The 18,041-nt window shown below is 30.6% G+C and overlaps 1 protein-coding gene across 1 annotated transcript in view; it reads right to left on the minus strand.

The window, feature by feature from the left end:
• Nucleotides 1–5,556: 5,556 nt before the first annotated feature.
• Nucleotides 5,557–18,041, minus strand: part of LOC139841263 (uncharacterized) — a 44,638-nt gene continuing 32,153 nt past the window's right edge. The window contains exon 2 of the mRNA XM_071831490.1: nucleotides 5,557–6,186. Coding sequence (XP_071687591.1) covers nucleotides 5,557–6,186 — 630 coding nt within the window. The remainder of the gene's footprint in view (nucleotides 6,187–18,041) is intronic.

Genomic DNA, 18,041 nt, shown 5'->3' on the forward strand with positions numbered 1-18,041 from the left:
ATGTAGAGTGATTGAATACAGTAAATGGCAGCTATAAATAATCACCATTGTTGTAATGTGGTTTGAAATTGACATTATTTACTTGGCAGACAAGAAGTACAGAAAAATATTCAATCAGGAAAAAAAAATATCGACCTTTATCTGATTTTTGTTGTTATTGTGAACTGATTTCAACTTATAAAAGATTCAAAGACAGAAAACAAAAGTGATTACAGTTTGAAAGCTATGTAAAAAAGATTACGATATTTTTTGTATAATATATTGTATATATATGTATAATATATCTTTATCTGTATATATGTATATCTTAACCATATATGTATCAGTTTTATGTATATCAGTAATAACCAGCGTTTTCTTTAATATCTGTATTTATATTTATATATCATAATTAATATTAGTATTATTAACTAATAATATATAACAATAATAGTAATACACTTTATTTTGTAACTAATAATAATAAAAGCTTATAAAAATATAATATTAACAATAATAACATCATTATTATTGATAATGGTAATAATAAATATAAAACTTATAACAATAATATTAATAATAATAATAATAATAATAATACTAATTATAATAATAATAATAATAATAATAATAATAATAATAATAATAATAATAATAATAATAACAATAATAATAATACTAACAATAATTTTAGTAATAATAATATTAAATAATACTAATATGAATAAGAATCATGATAAAATAATGGTAATAATGGTAATAATAAATTTATATAAAAATGATAATTATATTATTATTAATGATAAAAATAATGATTTTTACTGATCGAGGTAATAATAATATCTAATGATAGTAATACAAATAATAATTAAGATCTAACAAGTTACATGTATCAAATCTCATATTAAAAATAATAATATTTATAATACTGATGTTAATATTAATATTAATATTAATGCTAATAATACTAATGAAAGTAATAATAATAATAATAACAACTTATATTATAACTTGTAATTAAATTTAATATATATTAATTTTACACATTATTAATTATGCATCATTTAACAAATATAATAACATATAATATTTATATATCTTTTATATATAATCCAATATATATATCATAATAATTATTTATAGAATTCATACACATTTATATATAGCTTTATTTTAATAACCAATTTATTATCTTGTATAATATTTTACATACTTAATCTTACTGATCTAGTGTATTTTATTATTTTAAATCACTATATGTACTTTTGTTTATATATATATATATATATATATATATATATATATATATATATATATATATATATATATATATATATATATATATATATATATATATAGGAGCAGGATCAATGGGGAAGTAACCAATCGGGGGGAAGCAAAATATTTTCTTTTTTTCTTTTTTTTTGAATTTTTTTTCCCGGCATCAAGATCACACGAAAATATGAACATTTAGAATAGACACTTTGTGATGAATATTATTATTTAGGCGGGAAAACGATTGACAAAAATAACATTCAAGATAATATTGTTCGTGAAGAATATGAACGTTTTTTTTCCATGTTTTGTGAAGTAAAATTTAGCCCAATTTAGAGTTTAGGGTTTAGGGTTTAGGGTTTGGTGTTTTGGGTTTATTCCATAAACCCAAAACACCAAACCCTAAACCCTAAACCCTAAACCCTAAACTCTAAACCGTTCGTGTTAAAAACTCAATCTAAATCCTAAATCTAAACCCTAAACCCTAAATTTCTAAACCCTAATATCTAAACCCTATAAACCCTAATATCTAAACCCTAATATCTAAACCCCAATAGCTAAAACTCAAAATACGCTCGAAAAACACGATAATTGTTATATATTACTTCTTCGGCGTTTTCCCGTCAAAATAAAAACATTTATCACAAAGTGTCTCGACTAAATGTTCATATTTTCATCTCATCTATAATGTTCGTGAACAAAGTTTTTTTAAAAAATGAAAAAAAAAGTTTTTGCTTCCCCCCGCTTCCCCCCCAAATGGTTACTTCCCTCTTGATCCTACCACTATATATATATATATATATATATATATATATATATATATATATATATATATGTATATATATATATATATATGTATATATATATGTATATATATATATATGTATATATATATATATATATTTAATTTCACCCAATTGTTCGTGAATCGTCGGGAATAGTCAACAGGGCAGATGCATTCATGTAAACTGTTCCAAAGTTTTCGAGACCCAAAATTACAAACTTTGCTTATCGTGTCGGAAATATATAAAGATTAAGTTTAAATTTGGTCGAAAATTTCCGGGTCGTCACACTATCAAAGCCTGCTCATAGCCATGATGGTCAGTCACAAACTGATCATACCCGTGATACTAATGTGCCCTCATCTGCTACTTCTGGTCACCCACTGCCACATACTGATCATGCCCGTGATGTTGATGTGACCATGTCCGAATCATCCACTGTCACTACCGGTCATCCTATGGTTACACGTGCTAAAGCTGGAATTTTTAAACCACGACATATTGTTGATCTAGCTCAACTTGCTTCTTCTGACATTCATCGTGCCCTACTCTCTCACACTGAACCACGGGGTTTTAAAACAACTGCTAAAGATCCGGGTTGGTTTAAAGCTTTGACAGATGAGATGCATGCATTACACAATAATCAAACGTGGGATCTTATTTCGCGACCAAAACATGGTAACATTGTTGGGTCAAAATGGGTTTTCCGTACTAAGTTCAAATCTGATGGCTCGGTTGATCGTTTAAAGGCCTGTTTAGTTGCGCAAGGTTTCACCTAAGTTCCCGGCCTTGATTATTCAGCTACTTTCAGCCCGGTTGTCAAAGCTTCAACTGTACGTATAGTGCTATCTCTTGCTATACTTAACAAGTGGCCTCTTCACCAACTCGATGTCAATAATGCATTCTTAAATGGTCACCTCACGGAGAAGGTTTTAATGGAACAACCTCCGGGATTTATTGACCCAAAGTTCCCTTCACATGTTTGTCGTTTAAAGAAGGCGTTATATGGACTTAAATAGGCACCGCGTGCATGGTTTCATAGATTAAGTGCATTTCTTATACAACTTGGCTTCACTTGTAGTCGAGAAGATCCTTCACTATTTGTTTTCAAAAAAGGCACTTATCTTTTTTACCTGCTTGTTTATGTGGATGATTTAATTCTCACAGGTAATAATACTGGCACTATTCGAAAGTTCATTTCTCGTTTAAATGATGAATTTGCTATTAAGGATCTCAGTCGCCTTAGCTATTTTTTGGGACTTGAAGTGGTTTACACAGATTCTGGCCTTGTCTTGAGCCAAGAAAAATATGCTCATGATATTTTAATTCGGGCCGGATTATTAGAATCAAAACCAGCCGCCACACCATTAGCCACTGCTGAAAGCTTCACGTTGGAGGGTCCTCTTTTTGATGTTCCTACTTTATATCGTTCATTGGTTGGTGCATTGCAATATCTTACGATTACTCGTCCTGATATCTCTTATGGGGTAAATCAAGTTAGTCATTTTCTTCATGCTCCTACCACTGATCACTTTCAAGCCGTGAAGAGAATTATATGTTATGTCAAAGGTACACTTGTTTATGGTTTATCTTTTCAGCATGCTTCACAACCATCATTACTTGGATAGTCTGATGCTGATTGGGCTCGTTGTCTTGAGACACGTCTTTCTACTTATGGTTACTCTATCTTTCTTGGTGGTAACCTCGTCTCATGGAGTGCAAAGAAGCAGCCAACCGTGGCTAGGTCTAGTTTTGAATTGGAGTATCGTGCTTTAGCTAACGCTGTAACTTAAATCGTATGGATTACATATCTTCTTCGAGATCTTTATGTACTACCTACAGACAGACCAACCATTCTTTGTGACAATAAAAGTGTAATATTTTTAAGTCAAAATCCCGTCTCCAATAAACGATCAAAACATATTAACATTGACTATCATTTTGTACGTGAACTGATATCTTCCGGAAAGTTGTATACCAAGTATGTCCTGACGACACTTCAACTGGCAGACATCTTTACCAAAAGTCTCCCTCGTCCGCTGTTTGAATCATTTCATACCAAGCTTCGTGTTGGTCCACCACCAGTTCGCTTGAGGGGGGTGTTACCGTATCATTAGCCTATCATGGCCATGATGGTCGACTTCGGGAACAAGTCAGATAATAGAGTTATATTAGGAAGTAAATATTTATTAGCTGTCATTGTATTTATTCCTAGTTAATGTTTCCTGTAATTTCTGTAATTCTCTAGTATATATTAATGAGAATATCAACACCCATAATTGTGTGGTGAATTTTATCAATCCTTACAATAATATTAAATTAAAAAAGGAAACGAGTCAAATGAGTGAATCACATAAAGCAGCCCAAAGTGTAGAGTATAACACCTTCAGAATCATTTTAAATAAGTTTAGTGTTTTTGCAATAATGTAATTTGTGTTACGATAGTCACACACTAGCTTTTTAAAAAATAATGTTTTGAAAATTTGAAAAAAGTAAACCGCAATTTGGTCCTGTTTGATCAAACCATTTTGGCCACCCAGAAACATTGAATTTTTTTTAACGGCAGTGTTAGATCACCCAGGGAGACTTAACGACCCACATGTTCATCTCGCGCAGATGCATAACCCGCCTCAACTGCTGCTCAGGAGGAAACCCAACCCAATCCAAAAGCATAGGCGACAAACCCCCCTTGCCCCCGCAACGCGATGTGCGGAAGGCACCCTTGGGAATGATGCACCCCACAGGAGTCGAACTTCTGTTCTCTCGCTAAGAGAGGCAGACTACTACCACATAAGCTATAACACAAGGTTATCCCAGAAACAATGAATTCCTAATTTTGTAGATAAATTTGCTGCATTACCTTGTGATTTTTGCCAATTACATCTACTATTTCGATTTTATAACAACGATTTCAATTGAAAGTTTCGAGTTACGCAAACGAACCCAAAGAATTTCACATCTTGATTATATAACACAACAGACTGAAGGATAATGAAGAAGTGGTGATCTGGTTCAAGAAACAAGAAAACAAGAACCAATTTACAAATGACTAGAAAAGTGTAGTGCACAAACATGAGCGAATGAAATAGGTCACATGAGCGAATGGGTTAAAGCAAAGGTGGCAATATCAGCCCATTATAATGAAATTAGGATGAAAATTAAGAAAAAACCTGAAATGAAATGAGTCACATGAGCGAATGGGTTAAGCAGGCTAAGAGTAGTCTAGTTTGTAAAATGTCCTATACCATACCATTTATTTAAATTTTTTAAAAAATTATCTTTTAAATTTTTAAAAAATTATCTTTTAACTTTGGAAATTTTTAAACATAACTCAAAAGACTATCGTTAAAGTTTTAGGACATGTTTTCCATGTTTGTACTATTTTAATAACCACACTAACATGAAAATAACCACCTTCCTTATTCTTTTATACAAATTTTTATGCATAATTTTTTTCTTAATGATAGCCTTTAGGACTATCATTAGAAAACTCCTTCTAATAATTATTATATTTAACAAATTACTCCTCTAATTTACAGATTACCAGAAAAGTGTAGTGCACAATCATGAGATTTCTTCTCTTAATTGAGGCATGAAAGTAAGAAGTATTATCATCACCTTCCGCAATCCACTTTAATCGTGCCTTTTGCCTAAGCATCTCTGTTTTTTCATTTTCTTTTTGGAACCATTTATTTCTCACACTCATCCATTCAACCCGATCCTCCTCTGTTAATGGACCTAAATTAGCTTTCGATTCATATTCATCTGCTTTCTTTTTCCACGAGTCTATCTCCTCATCAATGGTCCCATATTTTTTCTTACTCCAAACCCTAAGAGCTTCTTTGACATTTTTTAACCTATTACGGAACACACAGTCAGGACGATTACCTACTACCTTTTTATTCCAGGCCGTGGTAATAACAAGTTCTACTTCTTTATTTTCGAGCCATATGTCAAAGATTCTAAATGGTTTAGGCCCAAAGTCGTTATTTTTATCTCTGAGGACCAATGGATAATGATCCAACGTTTTTCTCTCAAGCGCGATTGTGGAGATATCGCCCCAGGTATGTAGGAAGCCTTCGGATACAAGGAAACGATCAAGCTTACTAAACTTCACGCCATCATCATTGATTCTGGTAAATTGATAATGCTAAAAACGAACATATATTTCATAGCATTATTCCTCAAGAAAGACAAGCTTTTAGTTGCAATTGTTCTATTTACAAGTAATATTCGTTTAAATAATAAAAGGTGAAGACAAAAGACAGATTCGACGAATTGAAGACGCAAACGACCAAAAAGCTCAAAAGTACAAAATACAATCAAAGAAGTTCCAATTATTGATAAGAAACGTCTCAAAATTACAAGAGTACAAGATTCAAAATGCAAAGTACAAGATATTAAATTGTACGCAAGGACGTTCGAAAATCCGGAACCGGGACCAGAGTCAACTCTCAACGCTCGACGCAATGGACTAAAAATTACAAGTCAACTATGCACATAAATATAATATAATATTTAAATAATTCTTATAATTATTTATATATTATATAATATAATAAACCGTCGGTAAACAAAGAGCCAAAGCTGGGTGAACTGTAATTACAAACTCCGCGACTCGCGGAGTTTGAAGAGCAAAAAGGGCGCGAGTCGCGGAGTTCCCCTGGACTCAATTCCCTATAAAAGCCAACGCAGTTCGACGAGTTTTAATATCATAAAAATCAATCTCTCTCTATATATGTATACGTAATATTTATATTTATATTTTATATTTTAATTTTAATTTTAATCCTAATAATAAGGGTATGTTAGCGAATGTTGTAAGGGTGTAAGTCGAAATTCTGTCCGTGTAATTCTACGCTATTTTTAATCATTGTAAGTTATGTTCAACCTTTTTAATTTAATGTCTCGTAGCTAAGTTATTATTAAGCTTATTTAAAACGAAGTAATCATGATGTTGGGCTAATTACTAAAATTGGGTAATTGGGCTTTGTACCATAATTGGGGTTTGGACAAAAGAACGACACTTGTGGAAATTAGACTATGGGCTATTAATGGGCTTTATATTTGTTTAACTAAATGATAGTTTGTTAATTTTAATATAAAGATTTACAATTGGACGTCCCTATAAATAACCATATACACTCGATCGGACACGATGGGCGGGGTATTTATATGTACGAATAATCGTTCATTTAACCGGACACGGGAATGGATTAATAGCCACTAGAATCATTAAAACAGTGGTGAAATTATGTACAAGGACACTTGGCATAATTGTTAACAAAGTATTAAAACCTTAGGTTACACGCAGTCAATAACCTGGTGTAATTATTAAACAAAGTATTAAAATCTTGTTACAGTTTAAGTCCCCAATTAGTTAGAATATTTAACTTCGGGTATAAGGATAATTTGACGAGGATACTCGCACTTTATATTTATGACTGATGGACTGTTATGGACAAAAACCAAACGGACATATTAAATAATCCAGGACAAAGGACAATTAACCCATGGGCATAAAACTAAAATCAACACGTCAAACATCATGATTACGGAAGTTTAAATAAGCATAATTCTTTTATTTCATATTTAATTTCCTTTATTTTATATTTAATTGCACTTCTAATTATCGCACTTTTATTTATTGTTATTATATTTAATTGCACTTTTAATTATCGTACTTTTTAATTATCGCAAGTTTATTTTATCGCACTTTTATTTATCGCAATTTCATTATCGTTATTCACTTTACGCTTTAAATTAAGTCTTTTATTTATTTAATATTTTTACATTTTGTTTTAACTACAACTAAAGTTTTAAAATCGACAAACCGGTCATTAAACGGTAAAACCCCCCTTTATAATAATAATATTACTTATATATATATATATTTGTATTTTTATAAATTTAAACTAATATAGCGTTAAGCTTTGTTTAAAGATTTTCCCTGTGGAACGAACCGGACTTACTAAAAACTACACTACTGTACGATTAGGTACACTGCCTATAACTGTTGTAGCATGGTTTAAGTATATCCATTCTATAAATAAATAAATATCTTGTGTAAAATTGTATCATATTTAATAGTATTTCCTAGTAAAATTAATAATATTTTATACCCCTTAGCTTTAACGTCAAGTATTTTTGGCACCGCTGCCGGGGACAATCTAGCTTAAAAGCCGGAAGCGCAACGCTAATAAATATATAAAAAAAAGATTTTTTTAGTTTACTAATATAAAAAAATACGCTTTTATAAAAATACGTTTTAAATATTCGAAAACATAAAAAGAAAACAAAAATATAAATATTTTTAAGAGTTTGTTAAATATTTAAGTTTTATAAAGTTTCTTTATTTTTATTTTATAAAAATATAAGTTTTATTTAAATATTTTGTTTTTATTTAAAACATAAAATCAAAGAAAATATATATATATATATATATATATATATATATATATAAATCTATTTTTAAGATTTTTATAAAATTATAGAGTATTTCTATTTTTTTTAGTTTTTAAAACATAAGTTTTTATTTAGTTTTTATAAATATTTTATTTAATTATTAAAAATAGAAAATATAATGTAAAAAAAATATAATTACGTAAAAACGCGTCGAATTTGAAACAGCCTGTCATCTGGAATCTCGAACCCCGCGACTCGCGGAGATATTTGCCAGGTGGAACCGCGACTCGCGGAGGAACCCTGACACGGGTACACAGAACCCTAATCAGGCATTAATTACGGGTTTTTATTTTTATTATTTAAATTTAACCCTAATTAGGTTTAATTATTTTAATTAATTTAGTTTAGTTTATTTATTATTTTGTATTTTTAGTTAAATTAGTTTAATTAAAATTTAAAATTAATAGTTTTATAAAATAAATAATATAAAAATAATATTTTTATAAAAATTGTAATTTTTACAACTTTTAGTATATTTTTATATTTTGTCCCTTTTTAATTGTTTTAGCGTAATATTTGTGTTTTTCGCTCATATTTAGTTTTAAACATAGTTTTTGCCATAGTTAATTTTACTTCTAGATTTTTAGGCTTTGCCGTAAAATCCCTTAAGTGCCTTTTCTTTAGACTAAGATTTAGGTGCTTTAGAATTTTGCGACGCCTTTTTAAGTTTTAATACCTTTTTAAGATATTGCCATTTGGGATATAGTTTTACTTGTAAGCTTTAATATATTTAGACGCCTTTTACTATGTATCAATGAAAGGACTCGTCCTAATCCACCTGGACGAAGTCATCAACATTTGGTCCCATTGCGATGATCGGCTCCAAGTAATGTCCTTATATTGAGCAAATGCACAGCGGAAGACTTAATTCGTACATAAGAATAAACATGCTTTAAAGTGTCAACCAAAAGGTTGGTGAGTTCATAGGTTTATCATAACAATCATTTCAATATATTAATAGACCACAAGATTTCATAATCATAAACATAATACACTCGCAAGTGTATGTAAAGCATTCTAAGTGGTTGAGCACTTGGTAACCATACTTAACATTTAATCAACGTCGCATATTCCCTTTATTATGAAATCTCACTACACCGTACCAAGTGTAGTCACCAAAACGAAGTACTGTGCAACCGTTGAATACTAGTCGTCCAGTCCGGTTGGGGTTGTCAGGCCCGATAGATCTATCAACAGGATTCGCGTTTACAATACCCATGTACATAGTAGTTACCAAGCTACAGGGAAATATGCCAGTGGTACAACTCAACGTAGAATATATTTTTAAGTACTTGTGTCTATTTTGTAAATGTAACGACCCGGAAATTTCCGACCAAATTTAAACCCTAATCTTTATATATTTCCGACACGATAAGCAAAATCTTTAATGTTGAGTCTAGAAAGTTTGAAATCTCTATATTCGGATAGACAGTTACCCTTTTGGTCAAGCCTGACGATTCACGAATAGTTATGTGCATATATGATATATACTTATAAATTGATAACATTAACAAGGTATTATATTATTAAGTTTCGATATAAGATTATTATATTTATAGGCGAGAGTAAAAGTTAATATAATTTTATAAATATCTTTTTACTTTGATGGGTTGGGTTTTAATACTCCATACAGATTACTTTGAATTAAAAATAAATATTAGACACATCTTTTTGATCAGGTTTCAAACAGGGAATGAGTGAAATACTTAAATATGTTTAATCTAAAAATTTGGGATTTTTAGGGATACTTTTATACACTAACTGTTTAGCAATGTGCACGATTTGACCATTCGGAATAAACTGTAGATAGAAATTAAATCTGGTAACTGTAGTTGCACGTTGTCAAATTGCATTAGATATATGTATTATTATTATATTTATAATTATATTTATATTTAATATATTCATTAATATATCTAAATCTATTCTATAAATATGTATACATTTTGTTGAATCTCACACACACACAGATAAAATCCAAAGTTGTTAGCTATGTGTTTCCACTTTATTTTTTTCTCCTCACCCGTGAGCAAAAATTGTCGACACACATACTCATCAGTCATCTCTTTCTGATTCATAATATATTCGATTTCTCCATCACCTCTATCAATTATATCTACAAGTATCCTTTACCTATCTGTTATATATCAATTTTTTTTAAAGTCGATACCCTGTTCGTTGCTCATTTTTTTAAAAACTTTAATTTCGAGTTTATTTCAAAATCTATAAATGAAGGGTTGTTAAAAATCCTTCCTTCAATCTATCTGCAAGTTTTCAGATCTTAATTTGCAAAATCAAAGAGTAATTTCGGAGTCAAAGTTTGGGTGTTAATAAGTCAAACGATTGTTCTTCGTCGAATTCACGTTATCTGTTATAAATCAAGGTCAATTGACATATTGGAAAGTTTTTACAAGTCATTTGAAACATAATTTGTGTTATAGCCTTTGGCCAAAACATCACCAAACTCAAAATCAATTTTTTTTTTTTAGGAACCGTAAGGCAACAGCAGATCCCTTCATTTTATTATTATTTTTTTTAATTTTTTTTAATTGAACCTGTTTTCCGAATAAGTTGTTTGCAATTGAGTATTAAATTTTATTACCAACATTAATGAATTATTTGATTCCAAGTTGGGATACCTGGTCGACTGATATATTAAACAAGATGAAATTAACTGATTACGGGATAAAAGGGTTAATACATGAATTAAATCAGAAAAACTGAATCAGCCGAGTGGTTAATGGGTGTTGTGGTTAACCGAGTGGTCAGGGGTTCGAACCTAGTCTGCAGTGTATTTTTTTTACCAATAAACATTGGGTCTGTAGGGCCGAATTATATGATGGGCTCTGTCCCATTTTGTGTTGGGCCGGACTGATAATAAACGGGATAAATAGTTTAGCTAGGAGTATAAAGAGAAAAATGAAAATGGTGGGATGGTTAGTGGTGTATTTGGATGAACTAGAGGTCATGGGTTCAAGTCTTGTTTTGGACATCCTTTTTAGAAAAAGCTTGAAAAGGGTATACTCTCTTATTTTATTTCTATCCTTATTATTATTAGTATTATTATTATTATTAATATTATTAATAACATAAGTATCATTTAATGAACTACAACTAAAATTATTATCTTTAGTAACAAAATGGTTATTTTTATAGTTATTATTAATATCAGTATTATTACCATTATCATTAATTTTAGAGGTAATCACTATTATTAACATTATAAGTATCATTATTATAATTTCATTAAAAACTAAGTATTATCATTATCATTAACATTATAATAAACTTGTCATATTATATAAAATTTGCATTATTATTATTATTATTATTATTATTATTATTATTATTATTATTATTATTATTATTATTATTATTATTATTATTATTATTATTGTTATTAAATTTACCATTTATTATTAAAGAGAGTATTTTATTAAAATTTTCATTACTAATAAAGTTATCATTTTTATTAAAACTATCATTTTATTTATCATTATTTGTATTATTATTTTATCATTAACATTATTTTTATTATTACTATTATGTTTGTAACTAATATATTATCAATTATATTGATAAAACTTTAATTAAATTATATATCATACATTCATTATAAGTATAATTATATTTAAAGATACTGATTTTAATAAATTATAAAACATAAGTAAACTTAGTTGATTAAAAGGAATATGTGTTAATATATATGCAACTGATATAGGTTCGTGAATCCGAGGCCAACCTTATACGTGATTAATGGTGTTAAGTGTATTTTTACTACAAAATACAGTATGGTGAGTATATAGTCCCCTTTTAAACTCTAAATATTTTGGGCTGAGAATACATGCGCTGTTTTTATAAATGATTTACGATATGGACACAAGTGATCAAAAATAAATCTACATTGAGTTGTACCATGGCATATTTCTTTATACTTGGTAGCTAATATTTACGTGAGGAGCGTAAACGCGAATCCTGTTGATAGATCTATCGGGCCTGACAACCCCAACCGGGCTGGACGACCAGTTTTTAACGGTTGCACAGTACTTCGTTTCGTTACTACACTTGGTACGGTGTAGGGTTTATTTAAGAATATGCTGCTGTGATTTAAATGTTAAGTATGGTTACCAAGTGCTCAATGACTTTTTCATACACGAGGAGTGTATTATGTATAAACATGAAATCTTGTGGTCCATAGTTATAACGCTGCTAGCATCAAACCTATATATCTCACCAACTTTATGTTGATGTTTTAAAGCATGTTTATTCTCAGGTACGAATTAAGTCTTCCGCTGTGCATTTGCTCATATTAAGGACCTTACTTGGAGTCGATCATCGCAATGGAACCAGATGTTGAAGACTTCGTCCGGATGGATAAGGACAGGTCTTTACAGGTGGTATCAGAGCGGTGGTCATAGCGAACCAGGCCTTGTATTAGTGTGTCTGACTAGTAGATGTTAGGATACATTAGTGAGTCTGGACTTTGACCGTGTCTACATGTCAAAAAGTTTTGCTTATCATTTCTAGTCGGAAACCATCTGTTTATCATCCTTAGGGAATTACCTGCTTATCATTCTTAAGTCTAGACATGTCTTACTGCATTTAGTGCATCGATAGTGTATAGACAAAATTCATATCGTAGCGCATCTGTAGACTTGCCTGACATATGCCATAGGTTCCTCTGTAGTCTACGAAATCTTTAGTACTATGTATATAGATATTCTATATATCTAGAATATCATCCGATATCCGAAAATCATTTCACATCAAATAACCATTCCATCCACCAAATTGTCCTCTTGGCGATGAACCTGAAGCACTTACCGGCGAACCTATTCGAAACACCATTTTCTCACTCATTTCTAGAGTATCTCGTCACGACTATATACTATCCCATATTTCGAATCTAGTTCATTCGCTCGCTCCAACCGCCAATCATCCCGGTGTACTAGCAGAAATTAACGAACTTCGCGCTCGTGTGACGACGTTGGTGAACAATGTGCGAAGGTTGCAAACACCAGCATCAGCACCAACCGCATAATCTGTATCACCATCATCAACGTCAACAGTACCCTTATCACCCCCAAATCACAATCGCGTCATAAACTTCAAAAATAATCTTTGTTCTACATATCGTTCTATCTACTCTATTTTCATTCTACGTATCGTTCTACATCGATTATCTTCGCTTTACGTATCATTCTACCTCATTTATCTCTGTTCAACATGACAATTATGTAATCTCTAATGATTTAGAGATCACGTAATCAAGTGTTAATGATAAATCAAATGAGTTTAATATCTTAATGACTCATTGAATCCATGATTACACTCGATGAAAATATATATGCAAGTATATTTTCATAAAGATTGTAATTAAAAATTCTTTCGTACAAACTGTTAATGATGAAAATATTTTAACGGGTGGGTAGCACCCGAGGAATATTCTAATTTCACATTAATAAGTTACACTGTACATTCTTCGAATCTGATTCAACGGTCATTTACTATCCTACTTACAACCACCGATATTCGTATCTGCTCACCCCAGAATAACTATTTTCATTCAAAATTTCATATTCGGATTTTGACCTATCAGAATCCAACAAGTGGCATAAAGAAGAAAACATTGGACAAAAATAAAATTTGTTAGAAACAGACGAATTAACTAAATTAAAAATATTGTTAGGAATTCACGCTAATTGTTCCTAGCTAACTGTTCCCGGCTAACATTTAATTTATCGCAATTTACATTCTTGCAATTTTATTTATTGTTATTTAATTTCTGCACTTTACATACCGTCGGGACACATGTACAACAATACGTCGGATTAATTCTGAGACAACACGTTGTATAATGGGTCATGATATATATTTATTTATTTTACGCACTTTAAATAAACGGGACACGTATACAAGGTTTTGACTTATCATATTGACCCATCTATATATATATTTCGGAACAACCATAGACACTCTATATGTGAAGGTGGGAGTTGGCTATACAGGGTCGGAGTTGATTCCAAAATATATATATACTTTGAGTTGTGATCGATACTGAGACCGGTACACGGGTAACGATACGTATTAATTAATTTGAATATTATGTATTTAATTTATGAAATTATTGGACCATTGGACAATCGGACTATTAGACTGCTAACTTTAGACAAGTAAAATGAATTAAAATATTGATTATAACATATGAAACTAAACTAATCTTCAAGTTTGCCACTTGATTCTATCTTAAACCTCATTCGTATCTTGACGATTACAATTCGCATTCACAACTTTTCATGATTTTTGAAAACACCTCGATCGGAAAGATGAACCAACCGCACTTCATCTACGGAAAAAAAAAAAGATTCATGCACCTGAAAAACTTTCGAATCCAAATTCATAGTTTAACACATATCGTGTTGAATCCTCTGCCATCTATTAGCAAAAAACAACCCTACAATTTCTTTTCAGGAAGCTAATTTTGTCACAGCTTCACTTCGACTTCTCAGTGAGACCACTCCTATTATAACCACGATATTTATACCTTGTCCCTTCGCCGTTATTACCGAAAAACCTTTTATATTCCACGACATCATCAACAGATGTACCAGCAGCTCGTTATCTCTTTGGCGGAATCCGCAGTTAGTATTTTGAAAATCTTGTAGCACTTCTCTAGTTATACCTATAACGTTTATCCTAAGAAATTCATACTCTGAATGTGAAGTTTCTGAAAAACACCCTGAACTATGAAGTAGTTCTTAAAATGCTGATGAAGCAGCAAAAACTGTAAACGAATTTAGTAGTCAAAATTTGACGATAAAGTATAATGTGTTGGTGAAGCTCAGAAAAAGAGGAGATTTGGAACTGGAAAACGGATTGAGCAAAGTATGAAGGAAGGTGTGGATAAATCACAAGAACTGAATCTGCTTTCAAAGAATCCAAACAATTCAGTGCCTGCTGAAACCGTTAGTGAAAACTCTACTCCTTATTCTAAATCTTTTCAGATGATATTCTTCATCATCATCTTATCTTAGATATTATAAGATATCTTCATATCTTCCGTTATACATATTTCCCATATTTCTGGAGATATTTTCACAACTATTCTTATCTGGGATCATTTATCTCTCCGTAATATCTGCGTTACAACACAAAAGAAACTATGTTAGTTTCTAAGTTCTAAAATCTTCGAGTTTAAAATAGGAATGTTCTGAAGCAGTGTTGGGAACTGATGCATGAATTAGTATAATATAATGAAACTTGATCAACTTCATTATATTACAGTAAGTCATGTTGAGTTTCTAATGGAATGTGATGATTCACAGTACCATCATCATATGCCATGTTACACGGCTCTTACATTCTATCCAATCTCCAAACATATCAAGAATATATCATCTTGATAGTTCTATCTTTCTGGATATTCTGGTAATTTGACAAATCAAAATCGTGCCATTATCAATTTTTTTCTTAGAACATTAACAATGTTCATTCCAAAATCCATATGAGTGAATTCCGGACCATTACAAGAGATGCTTAATTGCAAGAAGAGGAAAAGAAAAAGAATGAATCTCCGAAGTAGAAGTTGGAGTATAAATCGCAGCAAATAGGAGAGAGCATTAACTATGGATGACAATGATTATAGAAGGCAGAAGCAAGGACATCGAAGTATAAGGGAAGATATAAAACCCAATAACAACCCTAAAATTTCAAACCGTGTATATCGATGTAGATAGCAATATAGAGACACGGAAGAACTAGAAACACTATAAACCCAAGGGTATAGTAGAAGTAAATAGATTCTTCTGGCGATAGATGAAAGAGAAGAATGAAAGATATAGAAGTATAACAAGAATCAGAACGGGATGTAGCATTTTAAAGAATACTTTAAGGTATGAACTGAAGAGAAAGAATAGGATGTGAGGTATAGAAGTAAGGAAGGGAAGAAGGTGGATTTATAGTAAAATATCTGACAGAAAAATTGAAACAAATTGCAGCATTAAATTAAAGAAGATCCTGATCGCCGAAAAACCAAATCTTATTACGTAAGGTTTTCTTTAAGTCTCTTAAAATCCGAAAGTCAATAGTAGCTACGTCATCGGTTAAAACAATTCCAAATTATTCATTTCACTCTTTTGTGATAGCTTCATTCGTACGTTTCACATAATCGAATTGTTTTACCACTATTACTAAATGGTGATAAAACTCTAGTTATCAATTCATATTCGTCATGAAAACATTCCTATTGTTATCTATGACAACCTCTATCAAATTTCGGGGACGAAATTTTTTAACGGGTGGGTACTGTAACGACCCGGAAATTTTCGACCAAATTTAAACCCTAATCTTTATATATTTCCGACACGATAAGCAAAATCTTTAATGTTGAGTCTAGAAAGTTTGAAATCTCTATATTCGGATAGACAGTTACCCTTTTGGTCAAGCCTGACGATTCACGAATAGTTATGTGCATATATGATATATACTTATAAATTGATAACATTAACAAGGTATTATATTATTAAGTTTCGATATAAGATTATTATATTTATAGGCGAGAGTAAAAGTTAATATAATTTTATAAATATCTTTTTACTTTGATGGGTTGGGTTTTAATACTCCATACAGATTACTTTGAATTAAAAATAAATATTAGACACATCTTTTTGATCAGGTTTCAAACAGGGAATGAGTGAAATACTTAAATATGTTTAATCTAAAAATTTGGGATTTTTAGGGATACTTTTATACACTAACTGTTTAGCAATGTGCACGATTTGACCATTCGGAATAAACTGTAGATAGAAATTAAATCTGGTAACTGTAGTTGCACGTTGTCAAATTGCATTAGATATATGTATTATTATTATATTTATAATTATATTTATATTTAATATATTCATTAATATATCTAAATCTATTCTATAAATATGTATACATTTTGTTGAATCTCACACACACACAGATAAAATCCAAAGTTGTTAGCTATGTGTTTTCACTTTATTTTTTTCTCCTCACCCGTGAGCAAAAATTGTCGACACACACACTCATCAGTCATCTCTTTCTGATTCATAATATATTCGATTTCTCCATCACCTCTCTCAATTATATCTACAAGTATCCTTTACCTATCTGTTATATATCAATTTTTTTTTTAAAGTCGATACCCTGTTCGTTGCTCATTTTTTTAAAAAACTTTAATTTCGAGTTTATTTCAAAATCTATAAATGAAGGGTTGTTAAAAATCCTTCCTTCAATCTATCTGCAAGTTTTCAGATCTTAATTTGCAAAATCAAAGAGTAATTTCGGAGTCAAAGTTTGGGTGTTAATAAGTCAAACGATTGTTCTTCGTCGAATTCACGTTATCTGTTATAAATCAAGGTCAATTGACATATTGGAAAGTTTTTACAAGTCATTTGAAACATAATTTGTGTTATAGCCTTTGGCCAAAACATCACCAAACTCAAAATCAATTTTTTTTTTTTTTAGAAACCGTAAGGCAACAGCAGATCCCTTCATTTTATTATTTTTTTTTTAATT

This window comes from Rutidosis leptorrhynchoides, chromosome 4, assembly GCF_046630445.1.
Source record: "Rutidosis leptorrhynchoides isolate AG116_Rl617_1_P2 chromosome 4, CSIRO_AGI_Rlap_v1, whole genome shotgun sequence".
NCBI classification, from domain to species: domain Eukaryota; kingdom Viridiplantae; phylum Streptophyta; class Magnoliopsida; order Asterales; family Asteraceae; genus Rutidosis; species Rutidosis leptorrhynchoides.